The sequence below is a fragment of the Mesoplodon densirostris genome, chromosome 18, assembly GCF_025265405.1.
Source record: "Mesoplodon densirostris isolate mMesDen1 chromosome 18, mMesDen1 primary haplotype, whole genome shotgun sequence".
Lineage (NCBI taxonomy): Eukaryota > Metazoa > Chordata > Mammalia > Artiodactyla > Ziphiidae > Mesoplodon > Mesoplodon densirostris.
The window spans coordinates 11,509,716-11,537,033 of NC_082678.1; the positions used below are offsets into that span (position 1 = coordinate 11,509,716).

The 27,318-nt window shown below is 58.2% G+C and overlaps 1 protein-coding gene and 1 non-coding gene across 2 annotated transcripts; both read right to left on the minus strand.

Moving 5' to 3' along the window:
* SCN4A (sodium voltage-gated channel alpha subunit 4) lies at positions 1-26,947 on the minus strand. Its single transcript, XM_060082306.1, has 24 exons — positions 26,675-26,947; positions 26,467-26,585; positions 26,249-26,338; positions 25,830-25,958; positions 25,240-25,331; positions 23,103-23,399; positions 22,242-22,305; positions 21,845-21,986; positions 20,852-21,061; positions 20,077-20,230; positions 17,985-18,223; positions 16,033-16,206; positions 14,804-15,160; positions 9,414-9,905; positions 7,581-7,713; positions 6,734-6,888; positions 6,080-6,253; positions 5,861-5,983; positions 4,325-4,603; positions 3,982-4,035; positions 3,637-3,774; positions 2,975-3,079; positions 2,057-2,327; positions 1-1,226 (listed from the first exon to the last, which is right to left on the minus strand). Exons 1-24 carry the CDS (start codon positions 26,945-26,947, stop codon positions 1-3), a joined length of 5,490 nt encoding a protein of 1,829 aa, XP_059938289.1.
* TRNAK-CUU (transfer RNA lysine (anticodon CUU)) lies at positions 15,252-15,324 on the minus strand. The gene has a single exon. It is a non-coding gene; the product is annotated as a tRNA-Lys (tRNA).
* Positions 26,948-27,318: the final 371 nt, after the last annotated feature.

The window sequence follows — 27,318 nt, forward strand, 5'->3', positions numbered from 1 at the left end:
CTAGACAAGAGACTCTTTGACCCCTGGGCGCACCGTCGGCCCCGGGGGTGGGGCGGGAGGGAGGGCTGTGTCTGCGGGTCTGATGGACAGGAGCCCCGTGGCAGGTCTGGGGCCCCATGTCGAGCCCCTCCACTCCCCCTTGCTCTGCAAACCGCTGTTCCCGTTCTCAGGGCCATACATCTTGTTCATGGTGTCAGCAATCAGCCCCTCCTTCTCGGGTGCTGCATCCCCGCTGCTGTCCTGACTGTGGCGGTACATGTAGGAAGCCTGCTTCACGGAGCGCTGCAGCAGGTGCCGGCGGTAGGCCCTCTGGATCTTGATGGCGCACACTTCCTCGTGCTTCCTCTTGAGGGTGGTTGTGATGGGCTCGTAGGAGACCTTGGATGGGTTGGCAGCCATGAACTTCTCCTCCATGGTCTCCTTGAGGGCATCCATCTCCCCAGAGTCTCCCAGGACCTCTTTGGTCAGGGCAAAGAGGATGTCCAGGCAGTGGATCTTGTCCCCTGGCACCATGGGCAGGTCCAGTGTGATGAGCTTGATCTTGTTGGGCTTGGCGATCCTCAGCGGCTCCTGCAGGGTGTCCACGAAGTCGGAGAGGCGGCTGTAGTCGATGAACTGCGTGGCGTCGGGGTCAAACTTCTCCCACATCTCGTAGAACATCTCGAAGTCATCCTCCCCGAGAGGCTCACTGCTCTCCTCCGTGGCCACGTTGAAGTTCTCCAGGATGATGGCAATGTACATGTTGACCACGATGAGGAAGGAGATGATGATGTAGCTGCAGAAGAAGCAGATGCCGATGGAGGGGTTGCCGCAGTCACCCTTGACGTTGGTGCCCGGGTTCTCCAGCGTGGGATCACAGTCGGGGGGCCCACTGTTGAGGATGGGGTTGAGAAGCCCATCCCAGCCGGCTGACGTGGTGATCTCAAAGAGGCAGATGATGCTGTTGCCGAAGGTCTCAAAGTTAAACATGTCGTCGATGCCTGACTCCTTCTTGACGTAAGCGAAGTTGGACATGCCGAAGATGGAGTAAATGAACATGACCAGGAAGAGGAGCAGGCCGATGTTGAAGAGCGCGGGCAGTGACATCATGAGAGCAAAGAGCAGCGTCCTGATGCCCTTGGCCCCTCGGATCAGCCGTAGGACGCGCCCGATCCGCGCCAGGCGGATGACACGGAACAGCGTGGGTGACACGAAGTATTTCTGGATCAGGTCAGAGAGTGCGAGGCCTGCGGGGAGGAAGTGGTGAGGACTGCTGCCCTCAGGGTGGGCGGCTGGGTCGGGGAGCGGGGGGCATGTGCGGCTCAGGGGGGCCCAGCCCGCTGGGCTCTTCCCTAGAAAGGAGCAGTAGAAGCTCACCGCTCAAAGCACAGCCCGAATGGCCTGACCCATTAGGCTCCCCCAGGGGTCTTGGGGCCTGGGCTCCATCTTTGCCCTGATACAGCTGCATGGAGGTGGGATGTGTCAAAGCGAATGGTGGTAGGCCTATAGCTGAGGCTGTTTGCAGATGCCATGGATGAGAGGGCGGGGGAAGACAGCTCTGGGTGTGTGACTTCAGGCGTGTCACCTAATCGGTTTGTGACTCAGTTTCCTCGCCTGTAAAATGGAGGTGACAACAGTACCAGCCTCAGGACATTTGTCAGGAATAATCAGGGAGCTAATGCCTGTGAAGTGCCTAGCACAGTGTCAGGCAAATAGTATATGACTGATAAATGATAGCTAGTTACTATCACAATTACACACAGCTCTCCTGTGTGTAAGGATACTGGAACCATCTTCTTATGTTTTTCCCGAAGCACATGGGCACCTGAGTGTGCCCCCACTGGACAAGTAAATGTTTCTCAGGTGTAGTCATGCGTGTGAAGGTGACAGGTTGCCTGGGAGCCCACCGTACATGCTTTTGCGCATTAAGTGTAGACACCAGGTGCACACGCATGTGTGTATGTGTGAGTGTGAGTGTGAGCACGGCAGGTGCATGAGTGGGTGTGTGTGTGGACACGAGGATGGGAGCACCGGGCCTTCCTGAATGACTCAGCCCAGCCTGGCCCTGCTTGCTCACCCACAATGGACAGGATGACGACCACAAAGTCGAAGATATTCCAGCCGATGGTGAAGTAGTACTGGCGCAGGGCCAACATCTTGAGCATGCACTCGCCCGAGAAGATGATGATGAAGACCATGTTGATGTTGTAGAGGATGTCCACCTTGAGCTGGCTCTGGTCATCTGTCTCCACCATCATGGTGACCATGTTGAGGCAGATGAGCATCATGATCGTGATGTCGAACGCCTGCTTCATCACCAGGTCGTACACCATGCCCTGGATCTTGTTCTGTAGCAGGGATGGGAGTGCGGGGATGCACGCGGAGGGGTGTGGGGGGCAGTGGTCGGGGCAGGACGTGGACCGGCAGAAGATGCAGGAGGACACGACAGCATGACAGGGAGAGAGAGAGAGAGAGAGAGAGAGAGAGAGAGAGAGAGAGAGAGAGGTCAGGTCTTGTGGTGGAGTCGGCCAGGGCAGGGGCGGCAAGACCCATCAGAACAGGCCGATCTGTGGGGTCCGTGGGCATCCTTCCTCACTCTGGGACCTTTCCTCCCGTCAAGGTCCCCCAGCAGCCCCTCATCCTTCTCCTGAAGTCATTGCTCACTGGGGGGCTGTCTGGACATCCTCTTCCTCCCCGTTCCAGAGGCCCTTGCCCCAGAGGCCACCAGCTGAAGAGCTGACTGGACACTGGGGAGCTGTGCAGGGCCAGGCGAAGGGTAAACCAATGACCGGAGTTTATCAGGTAGCTGCTGCTTGTGTGTAGAGTGTCTGTACAGTTACAGAGAGGCGCCCCTCCCGGCAGGTGGACCCAGTCTCACGCCAGGGACACAGCTTGGTGGGCAGAGCACAGGCTGCATTTTGCCCCCTGCCCCCGTGGCCCCCTTAGGCAGGAGTCTCATACAGGCTGCAGGGGGAGGGGCCCGGAAGGCTGGTACCTGGGGCCGGGGAATTGGCTTCTGAGGCTTCTTGGAGCCAAGCTTCTTCATGGCGTTATAGTATTTCTTCTGTTCCTCTGTCATGAAGAGGTCTTTCCCTCCAAAGTATAGCGGGATGGGGCCCGTAAGGCTGCGGTGGGGGGTGTCCCCGTTCGCCCTTTCCAGGACCTCCCCCTTCTCACCTTCTCAGGCACCACCCTTAAAGCCACCCGCACCCCAGTAGGGGTGCCGGTGGGACCTGCCTGGAGCGGCCAGAGATGGGGGTTGAGGGAGGCAGGGGAAGGGGGACTCAGGGATCCAGAGGAGGGAGGGGAGGGGACAGGGTGACCGACAGAGGCAAGGGGTCAGCGCAGCCTCACTGCCCGCTTTGGGCCACCTTCCATCAATGTCTCGTTGGGTCCTCAGAATGAGCTGGCATGGCAGGCGGCACGAACCTCATTCTGTACATAAGGAAACCAAGGTTCGAGATGGCCACATCTCCCTTGTCCAAGGTCGTCTGGTGGGATGTGAACCCAGCCTTGCTGAATCATGCCGCCAGCCAGCGAGAGCACAGCAAGTGCAGAGGCAGCATTTGTGAACATATGAAGGAAGGAGTGGTCGGAGGGAGGGAGAAGGGAGCCTGGGGAGGGGAGGGCCCGGGGAAGGTCGGGCTGGATACTCATCTTCTTCTTCTGCTGGTTGAAGTTGTCGATGATGACGCCAATGAAGAGGTTCAGGGTGAAGAAGGAGCCGAAGATGATGAAGATGACGAAATAGAGGTACATGTAGATGTTCACCTCGTACTGGGGCTGTTCCTCCTTCTGCAGGGGCCACAGGATGGGACGGGGTGGGCTGGGTGGGCTGGGGGCACATGCTGCCTGCTCCCTGCTCCCCATCTCACTGTGGGTCCATCCACTCCCAGGCTGTGGGGTCTCAGGGGCTCCTGAGGAGGCAGCATGGGGTGGGGATGGATCTGAGTCCTCTCCCCTGGCTCACTCACCAGCTACATCTCGGGGACCCCCACTCACCTCCCGGGAGTCCACGGCTGCATACATGATGTCCATCCAGCCCTTGAAGGTGGCCTGAGAGAGTGTGGTTGGGGGTGAGGGGAGGGGGCTGCCCCCTGCTTCCACCAGCCTTGAGTTTCCCTCCCTGCCCCCTCCTGGTCCTCCCCAGAGGCTGCCTGCCCTGAGCTCCCCTGGGGAGGCATCAAATAGAGACCGGAGAGGTATAGACACTACCTCTGGGTCCCACAGCCCTGGAAACAGGGTGGGCGGCCCCCTAACAAGGAGCGGCAGGGCGCTCAGGTACAGCGAGAATGTGGGGGCACCTCCATCCCAGCCTCAGGCAGGGGCAGCGGGTCACACTCACCACCTGCAGGAGGGAGAGGTAGCCCAGACCCACGTTGTCGTAGTTGACCTTGACGTTGAGCCAGCGGACCTGGCCCGTGTGCATCAGGCTCTCGCACTCGGACTTGTTGTTGACCTCGGAGATGTCGAACCTCTCGGAGGTGGTGGTGTTCACGCAGTAGTAGAACTTGCCGGCAAACAGGTTGACGCCCATGATGCTGAAGATGAGCCAGAAGATGAGGCAGACGAGCAGCACGTTCATGATGGAGGGGATGGCTCCCAGGAGGGCGTTCACCACCACCTGGGGGCCAGCGAGGGGGTCACTTCCAGATCCTCTCCCAGGCACACGGGGACACCCAGGCTCCTCTGGGAGAGGGTTCCCACCCACAGTAACCAGGGGACCAGACACGGCTGGGCCTTGTTGCTCAGGGAAGGCTTCCTGGAGGAGGGCCCATCTGAGCCAGGCCTGGGGGAGAAGTCTGCTGGGCTTTACTTGGGGGTGGGGGGATGGTAAGCAAGGAGTAGGGGTAGTGGTGGCTGAAGAGGGCTCTCCGCTTGGCTGGAGCCATCAGCCCAGAGTGGAGGCTGGGCTTTTCTGGAAGCAGCCCGGCCACGGGTCACCGGGCAGGAGACAAACACCCTTTCCTTGGCCCCCATAGGAAACTCAGCCCCCGTGACCTGTTCCCCTGCTCATCTGTTCGCAGGATTAGAGACGCAGACCCAGAAAAGAAGCCAACAGTCTTTGAAGCAGCAGGACCCTTGGGACTGGACTCCTGTGCCCTGCCAGCAGCGGCCACCCAGGCCAACCTCATTATTTCACGCTGAACCGAATCTGAGAATTATCTGTTTTCAAGGAGAAGCCGTTCCGTGACCTCCAAGCAAAGTGGGTGGCACAAGCCCGGTGATGCCCAGGGGAGCTCTACCCCTGGCTGGGGCACCAACCAGCTGCCAGGTCACTTTCCCCTGGTGGGGAGGGGTCCCGGCTCCAGGGGTGGGAGGGCCCAGTGCTGGCTGGCCTCTTGCATGACCAGGAGGGAGCCCCCAGGCTGAGTGCCCTGCTGACCTGCAACCAGCTACTTCATGGAAGTCCGTCCCTCCAGCGTGGGTCTTGCTCCTAACAGACACACCCCCACCCCCGACCTTTGCCTGGGGAAGTCCCTTTGGTCTTGCCCAAACCCTGTATTTACCTGTCACTTCCGCCCTCAAGGGCCTGAGGGAGGGGTGGGCAGGCTTGGAGTCCTGGGGAGCCCCAGTCTGAGGCTGGGGAGGGACACCTATAAACCCACAGACCTGCTTTCCTTCCTCTCCTCCTGCCTCGGTGCCCTCAGGCCCCTCCTGGGAGCTGCTGCAGCCTCTGCTGCCCCCAGTGGTGGAAGAGATGAGCGAAGGAGGGGGCTGAGGGCGGGAATGGGCACTTGGGCTGGTGTGGGAGGATGCCTGGGGACCTGCAAACCTGGACCCCTGGTGGTGGCCGGAGTACAGACACTCCCAGCCCCCTTCCAGGCTGTGGCTGCTCCCCCAGTCCTTAGCCCTATTCAGAGTCCCCCTCGGCACCCACCCTCATGCCCTCGAATCTAGACAGTGCCCTCAGGGGACGCAGAGCCCTGAGCGTCCGAAGGGATTTGATGGGTCCCAGCTCCGAGTAGCCCAGCCAGTTGGCCACCAGGCTGATGATGGAGACCTGTAATGGGAGGGGAGGGTGGTCAGGGGGAGCAGGGCCTCAGCCACAAGGACCGCCTGGGATCTGGCTGCGGGGCCAGGGGTGGGGTAGACTCACATCCACGATGAGGAAGTCGAGCCAGCACCAGGCGTTGGTAAAGTACACCTTGAAGCCATAGGCCACCCACTTGAGCAGCATCTCCATGATGAAGACGTAGGTGAAGACCTTGTCGGCGTATTCCAGGATGGTCCGGATGACTCGCCGCTGCTCGATGTGTATGTCCTCGAAGGCCTGGGGGCACCAGCAGGGCGGGGTGGTCAGGGCCCGGAGGAGGCCGGGGCAGCAGCCACATCCCTACCTGCCTGAAGCTGCTGGTTCCCAGGGGTCTGGCACCGGGGCCAGGCGTGGGCAGACTCCCTGTGCCCATCATGCGGGTGAGCCCGTGAGTTCCCGGTGGGGAGAAGCCCCTCAGCTCCCCTTCCCCAGGCCTAATAATAGTAACCCTGACTGGTCTGTCATGGGGGGTTCACCTTGACCCATCCTGCCCTTCCAACCCCCAGTTCCCAAGGCCTTCCCCACCTGATCCCCGGTTGGGACCTGTCAGCTAAGGATGCACAGGGATTCAGAGCCCATCTGTCTCTTTAAGAAAATTAACACAGTCTACAACACATCCTGGAAGACTGGTGAGTTCTTTAGGATTCTCTGGGTTCGGGGCTGCCCAGGCCTGGCCCCTGCCTCTGCCCAGTGCCCGGTCCCCAGGGCAGCGCCTACCAAGGCCCCACTGCTGAGTAGGATCATGAAGACAATGAAGGTCTCAAACCAGTTGTGCTCAACGATCTTGAAGCAGGCCCTGCGGAGGGTCCACCACATCTTCCCTCGGCCCTGGGAGATGTCCACGTAGAGGCAGGGAAAGCGCTGCACACAGGCTGGGGAGGGCGGGTGGCAGGGGCACCGGTCACGGGCCTGGGGGCCACCTTAGGAGGCACAGTCCTGCCACCTGCCCAGGATCCCCCACCCCCCACCCCGGCACACAACCGCATGCAGAGGCATTCCAGAGCACAGGGGTGCAGGCAGCCAGCACAGGTCTATAGCCGTCAGGCTGTCCCCATCCTCCCCCACCTCGCTCAGGCAGCCTTCACTATGCCACAGCCCAGGCCCTCCGGGCAAAAATGTCCCTGAAGGGCAAGGCAGGCCTCTATCTGGCAGACGAAGCCGAGGAGGAGGACAGTCTTAGAGCAGCCACTGCTGAGCGCCTGCTTCGTGCAGTGCTGGCCGTACTCAGGGCTCTGTGGGGATTCTGCACAGCAGCCCTTGGGCTGATGCTAGTCACCTACCGCCAACACTGCAGGGATCAGAGGCTCAGGGGCTGGGAGGCATCCCCAGCTCTGACACCCCTTCCCGGCATTCTATTCACCTGGGGTGCCGCAGGGTAGGGCAGGAGAGCATCAGAGGAGGAAGGCCCTGCCTGCTTTTGGTGATGCGTGTGTCCCCGAGATGTCCCCAAGGGGGCAATGGGCTGGGGCTGGGGCTGTTGCCGGCCTCGGGCCCCTTACGGGGTCTGCCGGGCTAGGGGAGGCACCCAGGAGAGGTGGGGTCACACACGCGGGCTGGCCCTCACCCTCGGTGAAGCACTCCTCAGGCTGCTCCCCCTCAGGGCTCTCCTCGGCCTGTTCCTCGGGGTCCTCCTCGGGGGGCTTGTAGTCAGCAGTGCTGCAGACGGAGGAGTTCCCGTCGAGGGGCTGCAGCGGCTTCTGCAGAGGCCACAGGGTCACGTGACCCCAGGCCCTCCCACAAGGTGGGGTGGGGGAGGTCAAGATGGGAGACCAGAAGGGAGAAGGGAAAGAGAGGGTGGAGCAGACTCATTCACTCATTCATTCAGCCCTGGATTATGCAGCCACCACTGGGGCCTATGCAGAAGAACCACAGGCCTTGGTCCTGCCCTTGGAGTGGGACAGGGATGAGGCCTGGGGAAGGAAGGAGATCAGGATGGAGCAAAGTCCGAGCCTTCCTATCCTCAGGGTCTGTTTGGCTGAGAAATCCAAAAAGGATGGAAATTTTTCTGCAGCCAAAGCTCCAGCCTGGGGTCAAGGGAACCTAACGGGAGTGGGTCGGGTGGGACGGCTGGTGCTCCAGCCTGGCCAGGCCTCTCCCACCTCCTCCCAGTGCTGCATCTAGGCCGGCCTCCTGCCCCCAGCCTCCACTCCTCAAGGGGCCCCCTTCATGGCTGGGGGTGAGGTCCCTGAAGAGGAAGATGGAGAGGGTAGCCTGGAGGGGCAGGGGGCGGCTGTCACGACAGTGGCCAGAAAACCAGGGAGGGCCTTGTGCCCAGTCGACAGAAAGGGAAACCGAGGCACCGGGCGTTAGGTTGGGCACGGCACCCATTGAGCCACTTGCCCTGCCCATGCACCCCAACTCCCACAGCCCCCTGGGAGCCGTACTTGTTTCCCCGTGAGAGTCCCCAGAGCCTTGGCCCCGGCTGCTGTCCAGCCCTCCTCCACCCGCACTCCTCATACCGAAGTTACTGCCACATTTCCCTGGGTATTTATAGCTTGGCAGGCGCTCGGCTCCCTGGTAAGTCAGTGTGCCACGTATTTGGGGGGAACAAGGAGTCAAGAGCTTTCAGGGCAAAGTTTATTCAGGCTCTGGTGCCAGCGGGGCCCTCGCCGACAGGGTGGGGACGGGCAGGGGACGGGCAGGGGGCCCCACCAGAGCTTATGTGCTAGTCCTTCCCCTGCTGGAGCTGGAGGGTGGGCAAGGGGGCTCAGCCTGAGCTTCTGGGGGCGACCACCAGGGCCTCCCCCACCCTCGCAGGGAAGGGAACCTCAACCCAGCAGCAGGCCCCCTGCATGGGGGAGGGGGGGTAGCGGCTCCAGCTCCCGGCTCTCTGTTCCCCTTGAACCCAACCCTACCGGGCCCCTGACCCCTCTCCTCAGCCCAGACCTGGCACTTTGGCCCACACTCAGAGGTTGGGCCCAGCCCTCCAGGTGGGGTCTAAACAGAAACAGATGATAATGGCAAGGACTTGGCAGGAGCTTCAAACCCAGAGGGGGTCTAAGAGAGGCCTCTTGGATTCCAGCCCTGGAGCTAGGGTGCCTCAGGTGAGAACATGCTGTCTCAGAGCGCCACCTGCTGGGGAGAGGGGACCCAGGTGGAGTTGTGGGGCAGGGGTGAAGGGAGAGAGGCCTGGGGTATTAGGACAGGCAGGGCATGCCATAGTAATTGGATTAATAGTAATAACAGTCACCATTCACAGAGAGCTGACTGTGCTTTGCACACAGCATCTCATCTAATGCTCACAGTAATACCACAAGGTAGGTACCATTACCCCATTTTATAGATGGAGAAACTGAGGCTTGGAGAGGATTTGTGCCATGTTCAAGGTCACACAAAAATGTAGAGTCTTGTCTGTCTGACTCCCGATCCCTCGATCCAGGCTCTGCGATAGGCTCACCTTGCCATCCTCAGGCTCCGAGAAGGTGTCCGTTTCCTCCTCTGTGGGCATCTCCAGGTCAGACTCCTCGGAGGCAATGGGCACGTGGATGGTCAGGTAGGGGTTGTTGATGAAGTTGAGGTGGTCCAGCTCAATGCTCGGGGGAGGGCCGTCAGCCAGGCCCATGTGGTTCAGGATATGATTGTCCTTCTTGAGGTCCTTGTTTTCATCCTCCTCGGGCGGTAGCTCCTTCTTCTCGTCTTCTGAGACGCTTTCCCCAGCCTCGCCGGCCTCGCCAGCCTCCCCAATCCCCCCGAGGCTGAGCATGATAACCTTGGGGCTCAGGATCTTGCCATGCAGCAGCCCCACGAGGAAGGCTTTGGCGAAGCCGATGCCCCACTTGATGCGCATGATGGCGATCTGCAGGTTGTTCATCTCGCCATCCTCGTCCGAGGCCGCCAGGCTGTCCGCGCTGAAGGAGCTGAGCAGCAGGGCCAAGAAGAGGTTCAGGACCTGGGAAGCGGGGGTGGGGGGAGCCTGAGCTCAGCCTCTAGGCCCCTGAGGGTGCCACCTTCAGCCAGCACGAGGGGCCTCGGGTCTCCAGACCAGACCCACCTCATGGTGGGCTGTGAAGAGGACGTTACCTAATGGAACCCTCACAACTGCTTGTGAAGGTGAGAAGTGCTACTGTCATGCCCACTTTACAGATAGGGAAACTGAGTCTTACGCACATGATAGGACTCTGCTGACCAAGGCAGAGGCAGGGTTCGGGGAGGCCCACTGGGTGACAGGGACTCTTTCTGTGACTCTGTCCTCCACCTCCACTGCCAGGGGATGTGGAACGAAAAACAGGACTCATGTCTCCAAGCTTCCAGGACTTATTGGGAGCCTGAATCTTTTGAGCCTTCTTCTCTTGTCTGGTAAATGGGACTTTTAATAGACCCTGTGCTCCCGATACCCAGATGCATGTCCCCTGTTGCTGTAGAAGAGGCATCTCACCTACCACTGTTCACTCCCTTTTCTTCCTTTGGGGTTCCCTGCTCCACCTGGTTCTCTTCTCTTAGCCCCACTGCAAGGGACTTAAGAGGCTACTGGTCTACCCCTGTCAACTTTATTTTCCAGCGGACAGACATTCGTTGAGCCCCTCCCACTGCGTGTAGGAGCGAGTGGCCTCAGTTTGCCCTCAGCCTAGAGACAGACATTTGATCAGACAGATACAATGCAGTGGGTATGCACAAAGCAGAGACTGGGGTGCACGGGCTTTGAAACCACGCTGCTTGGCTTTGAACCCCAGTTTACTAGCCGTGTGTCCTGAGGCAAGTCCTATCACTGCTCTGTGCCTCAGTTTCCTCATCTGTACAATGGCGATGATTCCAATACCTACCTCCTCACGTTGCTGTGAGGATTAAAAGGTCAATACAAGTAGAGCACACAGTAGGCACTCAAAACTTGTTGGCTGTTATGTGTGCGATAATAGAAGACTCTACAAGGTACAGGGAGGAGTGTGATTAACTCTGAGGCCAGCTCAGCATTTTATGACTGAGGAAACTGAGTCCCAGAGAGGTGGAGTGACTTGCCTGAGGACAAACAGCACAGTCAGAAGTAGAACCCAGGTTTCCAATCATTGTACAACTTCAGAGGACATCATTTATTTAGACTACAATGTGAATGGCTGCCCCAGAGGCTACACAGTGCAGTGGCCCTGACTTCCACCAGCTTACTCCCACCCCAGGGCAGTGAGGAGGAAGGTACAGCCTGGCTGGGGTGGGGGTCCTGTCGCCTGTCAGCCAGAGGCAGGTATTACTCTGGGGGTCTCAGGGTGGGGCTGTATGAGTGGACATGAGGAAGTAGGGCCAACCGTACTACGCCATTTTCTACAGGACTTGAGTATCCTCAGATTTTGGAATCTGCAGGGTGTCCTGGAACCGATCCCCTGAGATACCAAGGGAGGACCGTAATGTGAAGCTCCCAACCTTGGCCATCTTCTCCATGCATCTCACTGTCTGGCCTTCACCAGTGTCCTCCAAAGTCTTTTTGTCATTGTCTTAACTATCATGTTGACATAATATCTTTAAAATATATATATATATATAGGGACTTCCCTGGTGGCGCAGTGGTTAAGAATCCGCCTGTTGGGCTTCCCTGGTGGCGCGGTGGTTGAGAGTCCGCCTGCCGATGCAGGGGACATGGGTTTGTGCCCCGATCCGGGAAGATCCCACATGCCGCGGAGCAGCTGGGCCCGTGAGCCATGGCCGCTGAGCCTGCGCGTCCGGAGCCTGTGCTCCGCAACGGCAGAGGCCACAAGAGTGAGAGGCCCGCGTACCGCAAAAAAAAAAAAAAAAAAAAAAAAAAGAATCCGCCTGTCAATGCAGGGGACACGGTTTCGAGCCCTGGCCTGGGAAGATCCCACATGCCGTGGAGCAACTAAGCCCGTGCGCCACAACTACTGAGCCTGCGCTCTAGAGCCCACGAGCCACAACTACCGAAGCCCACACGCCTAGAGCCCGTGCTCCACAACAAGAGAAGCCACTGCAATGAGAAGCCCGCGCACCGCAATGAAGAGTAGCTCCCGCTCGCCGCAACCAGAGAAAGCCTGCACACAGCAACCAAGACCCAACACAGCCAAAAATAAAATTAAGAATAAATAAAAAAATTTTTTTAATGTGGTCTTTATATATATATATATATATATATATGTAGTATACTGTATATCTTCTCTCTGGGAGAATGTGCTGGGGGTATTCGTCCCCACTGCCATGCCTTCTAGCTACTTCTCTGCCTTTGCCCCCCACCAAAATTTACTGGGTTTTCTTTCGCTCTCTGGCGGGAGGTGTTCAGTTGCCAGAAACACATCTGAGATGGGAATTAGCTGCTCTCTGGGTCAGCAGGGTTTGCACACGGCTCCTGCCTGGGACAGAAATAGCTGCCTCAGGCCAGGCATGGGGGGTGGGTTGGAGGGAAGGTGGGGTGACAGCAAGTTCCCCTGGGGGGCTCTGAGGGGTGGGTTCCCTATGCCCTGGTCATTTCCTCTTCTTCACAGTAGCCCCGAGGAAGTGCCTGAGTGCCATGGACGCAGGGGACCCGGGTCCCCACACACAGCCTGGCGGGGTGCCCCGGTGCCTTCTGGCAGACACTTGCTTCCATGAGGCCTGGGAGGGTGGTGGGCAGGGACAGTGCCCAAGGACCTGGCAGTGCCGCCCCCCTTGGTCACTCCGCTTCCTTTGAGCAAAGTGGGAGAGCCACAGAGCTGGGCCGGAGAAGGGCATCAGGGTGGGTAGGTGTGTGTGTCTGTCTGTGTGTGTGTGCAGGCGTGTGCATGTGTGTGTGATGGGAGGGTGCGGGTGGCACACACACAGAGGCAGTGCAGTGCAATGGTTCCAGACTCTGGGGCAAGACTGCTTGGGTTCAAATCCTGCACAGGTTACTAATCAACCTTCCTGAGACTCTGCTCGATAAAACAGCACAGCCCTCATAGGGGGTGGTGAGCATTAAGAGATCAATACCAGGAAAGTGCCCAGAATGCTGAATAAACATGAGTAGAAGTCAAGCTGTCATCGCTGGTACTGCTGATGCTAACCTCATCATTGGTACCATTGCTGCTGGTATTGATGCTATTGCTATTGGAGTTACACAGACGCAGGTTCTAGTCCAGGCTCCGTTTCACACTAGCTGTGTGGTTCTGGGCTGTGCCTCCTGGAAGCACGGAGCCAACATTACCTGCCGCACAGGGTCGTCAATAGCATTAGGGATAATACACGTAAAGCCCCTGGCACAGGAACCGGCACGTGGCAGAGCCCAACACCAGGAGTGTGATGCTGATTGGTGATGGGTACTGAATCCGCCACTGCTCCCCCGATGCCTGTAACATTTGGACTCCCCTGGCCTCTTGGGCCAAGTGCTTTGCTAAGCACTTGGACATGTGTCATGTAATCCTTACGACCACCCAGTGGAGTAGGTCACCACTCCCATCATCCCCATTTTCCAGATGAGAAAAACTGAGGCCAGAGAGAAATAACTTGCTCAAGGTTTCCCAGTCATCAAGTGGCAAAGTAGGGGCCTGAAATGTTTTTGAGTTTATACACACACAGACAGAAACCCCCTGCAGACCCTTTTAGTCACCTCCAGGCCCTTAAACTTGACCTCACAAACTTCTACTCAGAGCCTGCTCCCACGCACCCATCCCGAATCCTGCCCCAAAGTTCTGCTGGGACATCTGCCCTCACTCTTCATCTTCCCTCACTCTCCCCACTCCCTAAGACCCCCCTCCCAGTAGCCACCAGCCTGGGTTCTGCTGTCTGGCTGTCCCTGGGGGCTTGGGACACCCTCCCATGGTCCCCTCCTCAGTCAAGGTGACACCCCCCGCCGCCAGTCCGCCCCTGCCCCCAGCCGGAGCTCAGCCATATCTGAGAAGCGCTGACCCAGCAGCTCAAGGATTCCACAGGCCTTTGCGGAACGTGGGGACGTGCGTCTTCCCACCTCCTGTTGCCCGGGGCAGCGTTGGCCACCACAGGGGGCAGCTGGGCGCCGCTCTCCTGGCAGGAGTGACCCCACCCCGAGAAGGGGAGGAGCAGAGTTGGCAGGGTGAGGAGAGATGCCTCCCCCGGCCCCAGCCACAGAAATTCTGGTTAGCGGGGCCATGGCCTCACACCCCGTTTCTCATGGGCCCCTGCCCCTCCTTCCCTGCACCAGCCCCGCACACAGAAAGTGGCAGGATGGATGCAGCCCATGCCACCTCCAGATCCTCCCAACGCCCATGGCCTAATTCCTGGGAACAGAGGGTGAGAGGGTAGGAGGACAAAAGGGCCAGGAGCTCCTGGTACCAACCCCACACTGTGCCTGCTTCGGTCACAGTCCTCCCGGCCACCCCCTGAGGGGCCTACCATTTTCTTCCACGTGAAGTTAGAGAACTCAGCCAACCAGAGAGCAGTGATTCGTTCAGGGTCACATAGACAGCGGAGGAGCCGGGACTGCAACATGGGTCAGTCTGACTCGTTATCATGTTACTTTACCCAAAACACTAGATCTCAACAGTACTACGCGCAGTGTGGTCCCTGCACCAGCGGCAGTAACATCACCCAGAGCTCGTTAGAGATGCCGGTTCCTGGGCCACGGCTCAGAGCTGCTGCATCTGACTCTGGGGCATGGGGCCAGGAATCTAGGTTTTGAGAAACTCCCAGGTGATTCCTAAGCAGGTTAAAATTTGAGAGCCACTGAGTTAAACCATACAAAACTGCCATTTGGGGCTGGGGTTAGGTAGAAAACAAGCATCGGCGGCTTCACACAGTGTAACCTCATGGGAAAAGGACCCTTCAACGACAGCCTGATTTAAAGGAAATAAAGGCATGGACACATGTTGGACACTTGGATGTCCTGGGCGAGGGTGGGGGAGCCACCCAGCTGACCTCACTCACCACCAGGTTGCCGATGACCATGACCATGAGGAAGACGGTGAGGCACATGGCCTGGCCGGCCACCTCCATGCAGTCCCACATGGTCTCGATCCACTCCCCGCACAGGATGCGGAAGACGATGAGGAAGGAGTGGAAGAAGTCGTGCATGTGCCAGCGGGGCAGGGTGCAGTCCGCGGCAATCTTGCACACGCACTCCTTGTAGCTCTTGCCGAACAGCTGCATGCCCACCACGGCGAAGATGAACACAATGATGGCCAGCACCAGCGTCAGGTTGCCCAGTGCCCCCACCGAGTTGCCGATGATCTTGATGAGCATGTTCAATGTTGGCCACGACTTGGCCAGCTTGAAGACCCGCAGCTGCCGGGCAGGGGGAGGGTAGGGGCCGGTGAGGCCCGGGGACCCCTGGCCCAGCCCCAAGAGAGCCCCATCCTTACAGGAGAAAGAGTAGTTCCTTGGCCAGGGATTGAACCCAGGCCCTCCGCAGCAAGAGTGCAGAGTCCTAACCACTGGACCACCAGGGAATTCCCAGAAAGAACTCTTTTTGAACAGCTCAACTCCCACCCACTGAGGGATGCAAGCCCTCAGTTTACCTCTCTGTTAAATGGGAATGCTCACATCCTACCACTTAATCCTCTTCGAATGATCAAAAGAAAGAGTCCTTATCTCTTAAATATACAGGCTAAAGTATTTGCAAGTGAAATGAAATCTCAGGATCTGCTTTAAGATACTCCCCACAGAAAAATTGGGGGGGACAGATAACACAAGAACTATAGAATGTTGACAGCTGTTGGAACTGGGTGAAAGGTACACAGAGGTGTATCTTACCTTCTCTATACTTTTGTGGATGCATGAGAGGCCCCTATGGGGTAGTGGAAAGGATGCTAATTCGGAGTCCCAATTCCACTACTGATGAGCTTCCTGAGCCTCAGCTTTCAGCTCTGCAATATGGGTTGAAGTTCCCACCCCACTGCCACCCAAGGTCACTTAGGAGTCAAGTCCAAATGTCAGCTCCTGGGCTGTCATTTTGGTCCCCCAGCAGCTCTGTGTGATAAGGGGGAGGGCACCTTTCTCCTTTCTTCCAGTAAGAAAAGTTCTAAGAGGCAGAGTGGTGACCAAAGGGCAGAGGGGGCCTTACTTCCAGCCCTCTGGCTTCTTGGTGGCTTCTCCTCCCTTCCTCCGGGCATCCTCACCACACCCTTCCCCAGCCCGGGTGCCAGGGTCTCACGCACCAGACGGAAGGAACGGAGCACCGACAGCCCCTGCACGTTGGCCAGACCCAGTTCCACCAGGCTGAGGGTGACGATGATACTGTCGAAGATGTTCCAGCCCTGCTGGAAGTACTCATAGGGGTCCAGGGCGATGAGCTTCAGCACCATCTCTGCTGTGAAGATGCCTGTGAAGACCTGCAGGGTGGGGTGCAGCCCCTGTCACAGAGCCTCAGGGGCACAGGATCTCGGGAGTCTCCCACCCCACTCCCACCTCCAGGGCTCGAGGGGAGGGTGACAGAGCCCTGGGGGTGCAGGCAGTGGTACCCACGGCCCACAGGTGTGTGTATGTGAGTGAGTGAGGAGCGGAACGACCGTGCCACAGGGCAGAGTGGGAACCACTCAGAGACCGGGGCCCGTCCATTCCTGGCCTTGTGACTGTTGGCCTGTCACGTGACTTCCTGGGGGCCTCAGCCCAATCATAATAATATTCAGCACTCACAGAGCATGCTGTGGGTCACATTGTGACCTTGTCGGTATCCCAACCTCTGTGAAGTTGGGAGGGTTGATCATGCTCATCCCAGAAATGAGAAATTGAGGCTCAGAGAGGTCACTGCCCATATAGAAGCATGTCTCAAACCAGGTCTTGGGGTGCTTAGTTCATTCTCCTGTCCCTACACCCTACAGCCTCTCTACCCTGGTTGGCTGGGGTCCCAGGACCCAGAAAATCTTGGTGGCTTTGGAAGTCTAAGGCAGGGCCCAAAAGAGGATGAAGCGGAGGATCAGTGAGAAGCCAGAGCTGAGCCCCCAGAGCCCTGGACTCGTCTGAGAGCTGCAGAACCTCTAAAAGCTCCCTGGGCACAGCCCCCCTTCCTGCCAGGCACCAGCTGCCCTGGGTCCACAGCCTGCCCGGGCACATGCTGAGCCCCGCCCAGGAGCTGTCCCTGCCCGTAGCAGGTGCCCAGACAGCAGCAGAGTGTGGGCAGGGGGTGGGCAGGCGGCGGGCCGGGCCCATCACACACACCCCAGCAGCTGCACCGCGGGTCCAGAGCACACCCTTGCTCCTCCAGCCCGGCCTGGCCATGGCCGCCTCGGGCATCTTCGTGGGGTGGACGTGCCTGCCTCGCGGGCTGGGGAGTCCAGGGTCTGATTCCTGTGCTGCCCACCCAGTCCTCGTCCTGCCCCAGGCCCCAAATCTGACTCTTCCTGGGCTCCCCACGCCCTCAGGGGAGGGAGAGCGTCTTGCCCATTCGCCATCCTGGAAAGATTGCAAAGGCAATTGGGAAGGGTGGGGCTGGGCTGGAGAAGGAGGCAGCTTTTGCCCTTTGTCAGGCTCCACAGGGGCTGGCAACGAGGTGATAATGCTCCTAATGGGCAGGGATAAGCAGGCGGATCAGTGTGTGTCAACAATAGCAGAGCAGAAAGGGCTGGAGAGGGGAGCCGGCCTGGCCGAGCCGGAGAAGTGGCCGCGGGCAGGGGGGCTCAGGGCTGGGGGACTATGCCCTGGGGCCTCCAGGGTGAGCTGGGGCCCCTTGAGCTTGGGTGCCCATGGCTTTATGCCCCCACTTCCAGGTCCCTTGGTCCCTCTTAGGCCCACAACAACCTCTGAAAGTGGAGAGACTTGCCATCCAGCCCCCCCATCCCTCTATGCTCTCACTCCCCCATCTCTGCCTCCAGGGCATGGCCTGGACCCCAAAGCCCCTGAAATCCTGATCATAAGAGGTCAAGCACCTCATCCCCATTCTATCTGCCCCCAAGTACCCTGAAACCCAAATTCCACATCCCATGGATCACCCCATGTACATCCCTGGTACATCAACTCATGCCCCCACATACCCATATGCTGGGAAAATAACCCCAGCCTGTCCCCTTATGCCCCCTACTCGTGCCCCGTATTTCCACACAGCCCGTCGGGCCCCGCGGCCCCTCTCCTGTCCTGCGCGGGAAGGACAGCCTCTCCCTCGTCCGCTCCTTACCAGGTTGCCCACGTTGAGCACTCTGTCAAATCGCTCCGTCATGGGGTAGTGCTCCATGGCCATGAAGAGGGTGTTGAGCACAATGCAGATGGTGATGCCCAGGTCCACGAAGGGGTCCATGACGATCAAGTGGATGATGTTCTTGAACTTCATCCACGGGGCGCAGCAGTTCCATATGAGCACTTTCTGGGAACACTTGTACCACCATGGTGGGCACTTCTGGTGGGCCTCTTCCAGCTCTGGGAGCAGGGTGGAAACAGATACCTGATGAGGGTCCCCCCCTCACGTGCTCCTTCCTCCACCTAGATCTTTGGTCCCACCTTCCAAGCCCCGCCCCTTAGAGCATCACACCTCAAGCCCCGCCCCCTCAGGGAGGCCTACTCCAAGCCCCACCTCTCAGTGGGTCACCCTCAAGACCCATCCCTCTAGACACCGCCCACATGGCCCCACCCCTCAGTGCCCCGCCCCCCAACACGCTGTCCCTTAGCTGACCCTCAAAAAGCCACACCCTCAGCAGCCTTACCCCAGGCTCCTCTCCCAATGTTCTACTTCAGCTCCGCCTTCCTGGAGCTCCCCACCCCGCAACGCGATGGGGTGACTCCCGTCCTCTGCCTACGGCCCAGGGCTGCGATCTCGGCTGGGGAGGGGCCCGAGGGCCCCCTGGGAGAGGCGGGAGGCCACTGAAGGGGGGCTGGGTCCCAGTTCCACCTGCTGCTGGCCAGCACCACTCAGGAGCAAACCATGGTTCCCCCCGAGGGCTCTCCCTCCCACTGCCAGTATGCGAGCCCCTCCAGACTGTCCCCAGCCAGTCCTTCCTTTCCCCCCAGGGTAGCTTTTGGGAAACATCCCCTGCTCTTGCCACTCCAGCTCTAAACCCCTGGGGCTCCGTAAGGCCCATGGGTGACGCTGCTTCTCCTCCTGGTCTTCCAGGCCTCTGCTGCCCATGGGGGTTCTCAGCCTGGGCGTGCTCTCATTTAATTACCACCGGAAATGGATGAGGTAAGTATATGAGTGCCCCCACGCCATAGATGAGGAAAGAGGACTGGAGCCGGGGGCAGCCCCATAGACACCTGGGTGTGAGTGCGTGATTGGGGCACCCCAGAGGCTGGGGGCGGCTGAGTCGCACCCCCATCCAAGAATTAGTAAACCGGACCTCTCAAAGGCTGCAGATTCTGCTCTGGCAGCAACACCCCTACCCCCAACCCGGGTGCTACTGCGGGTGCCCCAAACTGTGTCTGAGGCCCCAAACTTCCCACCACAGTCCCAGCAAGGACAGCGTTGAGTGACCTCCTCGGCCAGCGCTGCCCAGCGTTCCCTGGGGCATTCTCTGGCAGGGCACACAGACACCTGGATGCCCGTCACACAAGGTCAGCTGGGATGGGGCCCTCTAGAGGTTTGCAAAGTCCTCCAAGTCCTTCCTGGCACAAGGCGAGCCACCTGGGGAGGGGACCCGATCCCTTCTATGTCAGATTTCCTTGCATCTTCCCTCCCTTGCTTCCCCCTTTCCTCCCTCTTTGCTTACTGCCTTCCTCCCTCCCTCTCATCCATCCACATACCCATGTCTCTTCCCATTCATTAATCTTTCAGCCCACCCACCCACCCATCCATCCATCCATCCATCCATCCATCCGTCTGTATGTCTATCCACCCTCTCCTCGTTACCTTATCCTAGTCTCCCACTGAGGCCTGGGGGGCAGCACAGGGATTTGGGGGAGTCTGTGACTCTATCTGGGCAGGGTGACCTTTGATGTTTAACTTTCACCGAGGAGATATTTGAGGAACAGGATCTCCAGTTTCCGGAACATCGGGCCTCCCTGGTTAGTATTATTATCCTGTCCTTCCCCATTGTCTTGGCAGCCCCCAAGGCCTCCCGGAAGCCCCCAGTTCCCGCCACAGCCTGGCCTTGCAGCCAGAATTGGGCCAGGGTAAGCCACGACTATATTTATCACAGCCATTTCTTCGATGCCAATATTAAGTTACTGTCCTGAAGCTGGGCCCAGCTAGGCCCTCCCGGCCCCCACCCCGGGAGCCCAAGCGGCCTGATGAGCAGGACAGGCAGAGTAGGGTGGGTATGGGGGTGCCAGGCACTCACCTTCCATAGCATCTGAGATGCCGCTGTCTGCACTGCAGCTGGGTCTTGGGGGCCCCTTCTCCCCCGCCGATGTGTCCAGGCTGCCGTTGCAGTCTTTGCCGTGGGCTGGGTCCTCGTCTGCCTCCCTACCTTCCAGCCCCTGAGCGGTCTTGGCCTGTGGACCAGCAAGGGTGACGGACATAAAGTCCATCGCTGAGCCATGGGGATGGACTAACGGACTCTCAGAGCTTCTTCCTGAGTCTTTCAGGCTGGGGCCCCCTCTTTTTGGCCTGCACCCAGCTTACTGTGGGCAGGGGCGGCAACCTCGGTGGTGGTGGGGTGACAGGGTAGGGACCAAAGTGACTGAGGACACACATCCTGAAGACCCTTCACTCTCTGAAGCCTTGAATGACCCTTCATGAGATGATGGGTAAATGTACAGCTGCTCCCTGGGGCCTCATCAGGACCCACCTCTCCCTCAGCCTGGACCTGTATGCTGCCCATAAAGAATCATAAAACCATAGGAATTTGAGCTGGAAGGCTACGTCAGGTTTAACTACTCCAGGTTCCTTGTTATATATGGGGAAACTGAGGCACTGAGCTGAGAAATACTCTTTCTACTGCTTGCACGCCTCCCACCCCACCAAAGCTCCAGCCTGGGCCTTCTGCTCCCCGTCCTCTGCCTCGCAGGCCCTACCCCATGCCTCCCCCGACCCCCCTCAGCCTGCCCAGGAGCACCGAGGCTGAGGGGCAGGGAGATCCCTGGGTCCTCGGCCTCCTCTCCCTGAGTCCAGACCTTCCCTACCTCTTCCTGCTGCTTTTTGAATTTCTCCAGCATCTGCTGAAACTCTTCTTCTTTCTCCTGATTCTCGGCCAAGGTGGCCTCATTCTGCTCAGCGTATGCCATGGCCACCACTGCCAGGATCAGGTTGATGAGATAGAAGGAGCCCAGGAAGATGATGACCACGAAGAAGATCATGTAGGTCTTGCCGGCTGCTCGAAGGGTCTGGGAGTGGGGGAGGGAAAGCGTCACATGGCACCCGCCTGCTTTCACCCACACCCATCTCCATACATCCATTGCCCAGATAGGTAAATAGAGAGGGTCCTTCACAGAGCCAGGCAGTTTGAGGCTTTGGAGGCAAGGTATGGCCACCCTTGGCACGCTAAGCCACATTCTGGGGTGCTTCAAAATATATACTCAGGAGGCAGACCTTCCTGATCTTCTGGCTCAGAAAGCACTGAGGACCTCAGCCAGACATCTTGAGATCAGAGAACCAGGATAAAAATTGGTGAACATGGGCTTTGGGATCAGCTTGAATCCTAGCTTTCCCAGAGTGCCTGGCATCTAGTAAGAGCTCAGCAAATAGTAGCCATTATTATTATTACTAAATATTATTATTAACATCATCATGTTAGAAACATCGCCAGGAACCAGAAGGCACTGTTGCTCCAGACCCAACCTGCCCACCTGCAAACAGCAGAAGGTAAATAACTGTGTATGGGCAGAGTTGGAGTCTAAGCTGCCCTACCGGTTACCGTGAGGCCTGGGAGTCTGTGCCCGGCTCAGACCTCAGCTCTTAAGTCAAATGAGGAAAAGGAAGAAAGGGCTGGGGCTCAGATCTGGGCAGGTACCTAGCGTCAGAGGGCTCTGAGAACCCGTATGTAGGGGCATTTAGGGGGTACCATGGAGGGGACAGCCTTGTTAGGGGCCCCACCAAGCCCAGAGGAGGCTGTGGAGATGGAGGGAGGTAGACGTGGGGCTGAGGGGCAGGGCGGGGGGCTGCTGTACCAGCTGGAAGAGGTTCTCCCAATAGTCCTGTGTCATGAGGCGGAAGAGAGCCAGGAAGGCCCAGCTGAAGGTGTCATAGCTGGTGTAGCCATAGTTGGGGTTCCGCCCGGCCTTGATGCACTTGTAACCCTCAGGGCAGCGCCTGGGGATAGGATGGGGGCTGGTTTTAGGGAGAAAGGAGAGCTCCAGCCGGGAGATAGATGGGGGGATCCCAAGAGAAAAATATCCTTCCGTCTTGTCTGCATCCCCAAAAATGGAAAGTGTTCCCCCCATACCCATGAATTTTCTTTACGTTTCCATCCACCCCAGGTTCTCATCCCTAATCGTCCCCCATCTTCTGACAACCCTGGGACATCTGCCCTCCACCACCCCCACCTCCCCCACCAGTGTCACTCACCCAGCGTCGCTGCTGTTCCCACAGAGCAGGGCGTCATTGGAGCCTTCCAGGAAATAGAAGTTCCCTTTGGGAGTCAGAGGCCACAAAGGAAACATGTCACCACATGGACACTGTGGGCACAGTACCCACTGTGCACCTGTGGACACATCTGTGTGGACCACACGCACCAAATGGATGCTCTCTGGGTGCCCTTTCCCTCTCCTTTAAGGGCAGCTCCAAGTTCCAAGGTCTCTGGGTAGATACACTTTGCTGTCAGCTCAGTGTCTAGTGTGGGGTGCAGCAGGGGCACAGAGGGATACGGGGTGGGGGACATGCATGCGTGTGGATGGGGCTACCATGTGCCTGTGCAGGACCCTCAGCTGAAGGGGGGATGCGGCTAGAATCCAGGATGCCAGGCTGAAGGAGGGGTACCGTTTTCTCAGCTGCCAGAAGGCACAGTGTGAAGTAACAGTGGCTTCATGAGAATGTTGCCTTGTGCGTGCGAGGCTATGAAGTCTGGGTATGTGAATAGGATGCGGGGGCCTGGTGGTGGCCCTGCCAGGGTGCGAGCATGTGGTGTGATGGAGAACAAGGAGTACGTAGGTTAGGGACTATGGACTGCTGCTTTTTAGAGCAAAAGCTTTAGGATTTTCAAAGCAATTTGGCATTTGTTGTCACACAAACGCTTTGAGAAAGATATTGTTGTCTCCATCTTATAGGTAAAGATTCTGAGGGAGGGAGAGATGAAGTGACTTGTCAGACGTTACCCCAGCTGGTAAGTGATGGATTTACACTCAGATCTTCTCCATGTTCTTTGTCTCACAAGGGGCTGCCATCGGGGCTGGGAAAGACCCCACTGGCCTACCGACCTTCCGTTCTTACCTTCGTCATTGATGTAGGCATCCCAGTCAAAGGTAATGTTGCTGGCCCAGCTCTCCTGGCTGTTCCAGGTGTCATTGCCGTACCAGGTGTCATTGCCGTACCAGGTGTCATTGCCGTACCACGTGGTGTTGGTGTCATTGAAGGGTGGGGGCCAGCGCACACACTTCTGCCGCAGGTTTCCCATGAAGAGCTGCAGCCCCACCAGGGCAAAGACGCTCAGGCAGAAGACGGTGAGGATCATCACATCTGCCAGCTTTTTCACTGACTGGATCAGGGCTCCCACAATGGTCTTCAGCCCTGATCACAGAGAGGGTGAGAGCTTGGGGCTGGGCAGGGCAGGGGGTAACTCACCGACTTAGCCCCTCCAAGCCTCTGCCTACTCCACCTCCTTCAAGCCTTGACTTACTTGGGGCACTGCTTGCCCGAAGCCTTCCCAAATTAGCCCCATCCTTCTCTGGTTACAACCTCCATCTGAAGCCTTGAATGGCCACCGAACCTCAGCCACTAGAAGAAGGGACTATGAAGCCTTCACAGTGTGTTGCCCGACTCAGAGGGCAACAACCAGTCACACAGTGGAGCTTAATAAGTGTCACTAAGTCAGCACTCCCAAAGTGTCTTCCTTAGAACGCTCATCTCGCAAGCTGTGCCCTACACAAAAGGGGTTCAATCATGTTTGGGGAAGGCTGAGCTCTGTAGTGGTCTCTTGGAGGGTCCTTGTGTAGATTAGACTATCAAAGGCTCGGAAAAGTCCTACAGAAACAAAAACTTTAATGCCACGTTTCACCTTATTTGACACAGAACTCTTTCTCTCTCTCTTTTTTTCTTCAATAAATTTATTTATTTATTATTTTTGGCTTCGTTGGGTCTTCCTTGCTGCGCGCGGGCTTGTGGGCTTCTCACTGCAGTGGCTTCTCTTGTTGCGGAGCTCGGGCTCTAGGCGTGCAGGCTTCAGTAGTTGTGGCTCATGGACTGTAGAGCGTGGGCTCAGTAGTTGTGGTGCATGGGCTTAGTTGCTCTGCGGCATGTGGGATCTTCCCGGACCAGGGCTCGAACCCGTGTCCCCTGCATTGGCAGGTGGATTCTCAACCACTGCGCCACCAGGGAAGTCCCCAATTTTTTCTTCCTTGGGCCTAATCAGTGTGTCTCTTGCTTCAGTATTAGCTTATTTCTTCTTCTTATCTTGGTATGAAAACAGATGCTCAGCAGCCTCCTTATAAAAGCCCTCTGAGCTCTGAGGATGCTGGAATCATGGCACCAGGGAAGGTATTGTGGCCTTGACTCAGGGGCCAACGTGCTGTGTGGCCTTCAGTAAGCTGTTCCCTCCCGGGGTCCCTCCTTCTTCAACTGCAATTCACGAGGGCTTTGGACTAGAGGAGAACTAAGGTATTTTCTAGCACTAAGACTTCACAATTTCCCCCTCCTCCCAGAGTCTGTTCTCCACGCCTTTTCAGATCATCTTTCTCTCCTTTCATGAACCTTCTCCAGTTTCTCCACATGCTTTTTTGAGGGTCCGGATGATCCAGATTCTAGTTATTTCATGCTTCTTGATGCATTACTTTGGAATTGCCCTGGCCTGATTGCTCAGTGGGTATGTGGCGTGTTCATTATTGAGCCCATGGGGATGGGACTTTCCATCACTGTTTCTCTGCGTCTCTCTCAGGTGGAGGTCTCTGCTCTGCCCAGTCTGCTTATTTTATTGAATACACATACCCTGTGCCAGGCATTGTTCTAAGCACCTTATTGCTATCAAGGCTTTGAATTCTCATAACGACCGGATGAGTGGTACTGTTATTATACACATTTCAGAGATACGGAAATTGAGGCAGACAGGGAAGCCACTTACCCAAGGTCAAAGTTAGGAAGTGGTGGAGGTGGGAATTGAACCTAGGCAGTCTGGCTCAAGGATCTGTGCTCTAACCACCTTGCTATGCTGCCTCTCAAAACCCATCCTCCCACCTGGGGCCCCTTCTCCTCTCTGGCCACAGGGGCCTCTCTATGTCCAGGCTTTTGTGTGGGTCCTACACCACTTGGGAGGGTTGTGACCCTGAGCCGTAGAACTTGAGTGCCTGGTTCCAGGCCTGGGTGAGGAGGGGAGGCCTGATGGCCTGGGCAGAGGGTCCCTGATCCTCCCCAGTACCTGGGATGACTGTGATGGTTTTCAGGGCCCGCAGCACCCGGAAGGTTCTCAGGGCTGAGATGTTGCCCAAGTCCACAAACTCCGTCAGGTACCTGGGTGGGGAGGTTGGGGCGAGGGCTGTGTCAGAGCCAGGGGTGGGCGGTAGGGCAGAAGTCACAGGTTCTCCAGGCCCAGAATGAGGATTCCCAAGGAATCCTCGTAGTTGGGGTTACCGTGGAGATGTAGGGGGACAGGTCAGGCACAGCAAGTTTCCTATCGGGGCCTGAGAGGTGAGGAAGACAGTGCAGGAGCTTTGCTGAGGAGTGGGCTTAGCAAGGGTAGCCCAGCTCTCCCGGGTGGGGGCCCATGGGACTAGGGCTCAGGGCTGCTGTGTGTGGTCATATGTGCTATGTGTAGGGGCACCGGGACAGCCTCGCAGCCAGACCCCGGGAATGGCAGCTCCTAGGATCGTGCAGCCCACTATCTGCCAGCTGGACCCACAGCCCTGCAGTCCACCCTCGGAGGGCTGGCCCACTCAGCTGCCCTCTCTGAGACCTGGTCCCCTCCCCTCACCCTCATCAGCCTCAGGACGCCCTCGGGGCCCTGCTCACGCCATCATGATGACGCTGAAGTCCAGCCAGTTCCAGGGGTCCCGGAGGAATGTGAAGTCTTCGATGCAAAAGCCTCGGGCCAGGATCTTGATGAGGGACTCAAAGGTGTAGATCCCTGTGAAGGTGTACCTGGCAGGGAAAGGGCCGGCCAGGGCCAGCCGTGTCACACCTGGGTGACAGTGACGGACCTCCTGGGAAGGAGGGCACAGAAATGACATATGCCACCCAGGGGCTGAGGACATTGGTGAGCGTGACAGTGTGTGCCATTCCAGGGACTTAAGGTGTTTGTTGATGGGGGTGGCAGTGACAGTGTTTGTCTCCCTGGAAGACAAGAGCAGTGTCACTCGGGGCGTCCTCAGAGTGCACACCTGGGACGGGCAGACACCTGGGACCGGGGGGACGGGGGAGGGGAGACTTACTCCACATGCTTAGACCAGGAAGGCGGGTCGCTCATGGTCATGAACACGCAGTTGGTCAAGATGGTGATCATGATGAACATGCTGAACAGCGTTGGGGGGAGAGTCAAGGAAAGCGAGGGGGCAGGTGGGGAGGGGAGGTGGCGAGAGGGCCTCCCGCCCACCCTCGGCCCCTCCCTGCCTTTCCCCGCCCTCGCGCGCGCCCCACTCGGGCAGGATATGAGTGGATGAGCACCTTGATGGCGCAGCGTCTGAGGGTGCTAAAGGGGCTCAGCAGGTAGAGAGCAGGTGTGGCGGAGAAGCGGAAGATGGCCTTGCCCTTGTTGAGCACGATGAAGGTCTGCGGCAGGGAGAGAGCTGTGAGGCCTGGGGCAGGCAGATGGCTCGACAATGGACAGACAGGTGGAGGGAAGCCTCCCAGGCCCGGACCTTCTTGTCACTGTAGTAGGGATCCAGGTCCTCCAGGGGGATGCCAATGACCTCCGGCGGGGGGTCCCCATAGACAAGGGGCAGGCTCCTGCCAGCCTCCAGGTCACTGCACGGCCTCTGTTCGGGCTCCTCAGTCTCCATCTGCTTGTTCCGCTGCTTCCGGGCCTCCTCCTCCATCACCCGCCGTTCTATGGCTGCCTGGGACTCCCGGGTGAAGGGGCGCAGGCTCTCAGGGCCCAGAGGCACCACCGTGGGCTGAGATGAGTTGGCCATCCTCGCATCCTGGGCTCAGGGGCCAGCAGGGCGGCAGGCAGCCAGGACAGCTGCAGCGTGCAGCCCCCGGGGTGCTGGGCGGCCACCCCGCCCTGGGCCTGCTGTCCGCTACTCACCTCCTGCCTGACCAGGGGCCAGGGCAGGGAGGTCGGCGTGCAGGCCCTTTTGGGGCTGGGAGATGTGCCTGCAGGGCCCAGGTGCTGCTGCACAGGTGCTGGACACAAGAGCATCACCCCCAAGCCCCGCACCACACTCTCCCCAGCAAGGGCTTGGCTGCCCTCTGGACTGACAGCAAACCAACCAGATCCTCTTCCGCCTTCGAGACTTGGGGCCAATGCCCCAGTGCCTTCAACCGCCTCCTGGGTCCAAGT

Excerpts from the sequence above, each read along its gene's own strand:
- SCN4A (XM_060082306.1), bottom strand. The coding sequence starts at position 26,947 with ATGGCCAACTCATCTCAGCCCACGGTGGTGCCTCTGGGCCCTGAGAGC. Across the intron at positions 20,231-20,851 it reads AGCAGGAAGAGGTAGGGAAG|GCCAAGACCGCTCAGGGGCT; the intron begins GTCTGGACTCAG and ends GCTGGTCCACAG. Across the intron at positions 4,604-5,860 it reads CTAGATTCGAGGGCATGAGG|GTGGTGGTGAACGCCCTCCT; the intron begins GTGGGTGCCGAG and ends GCTGGCCCCCAG.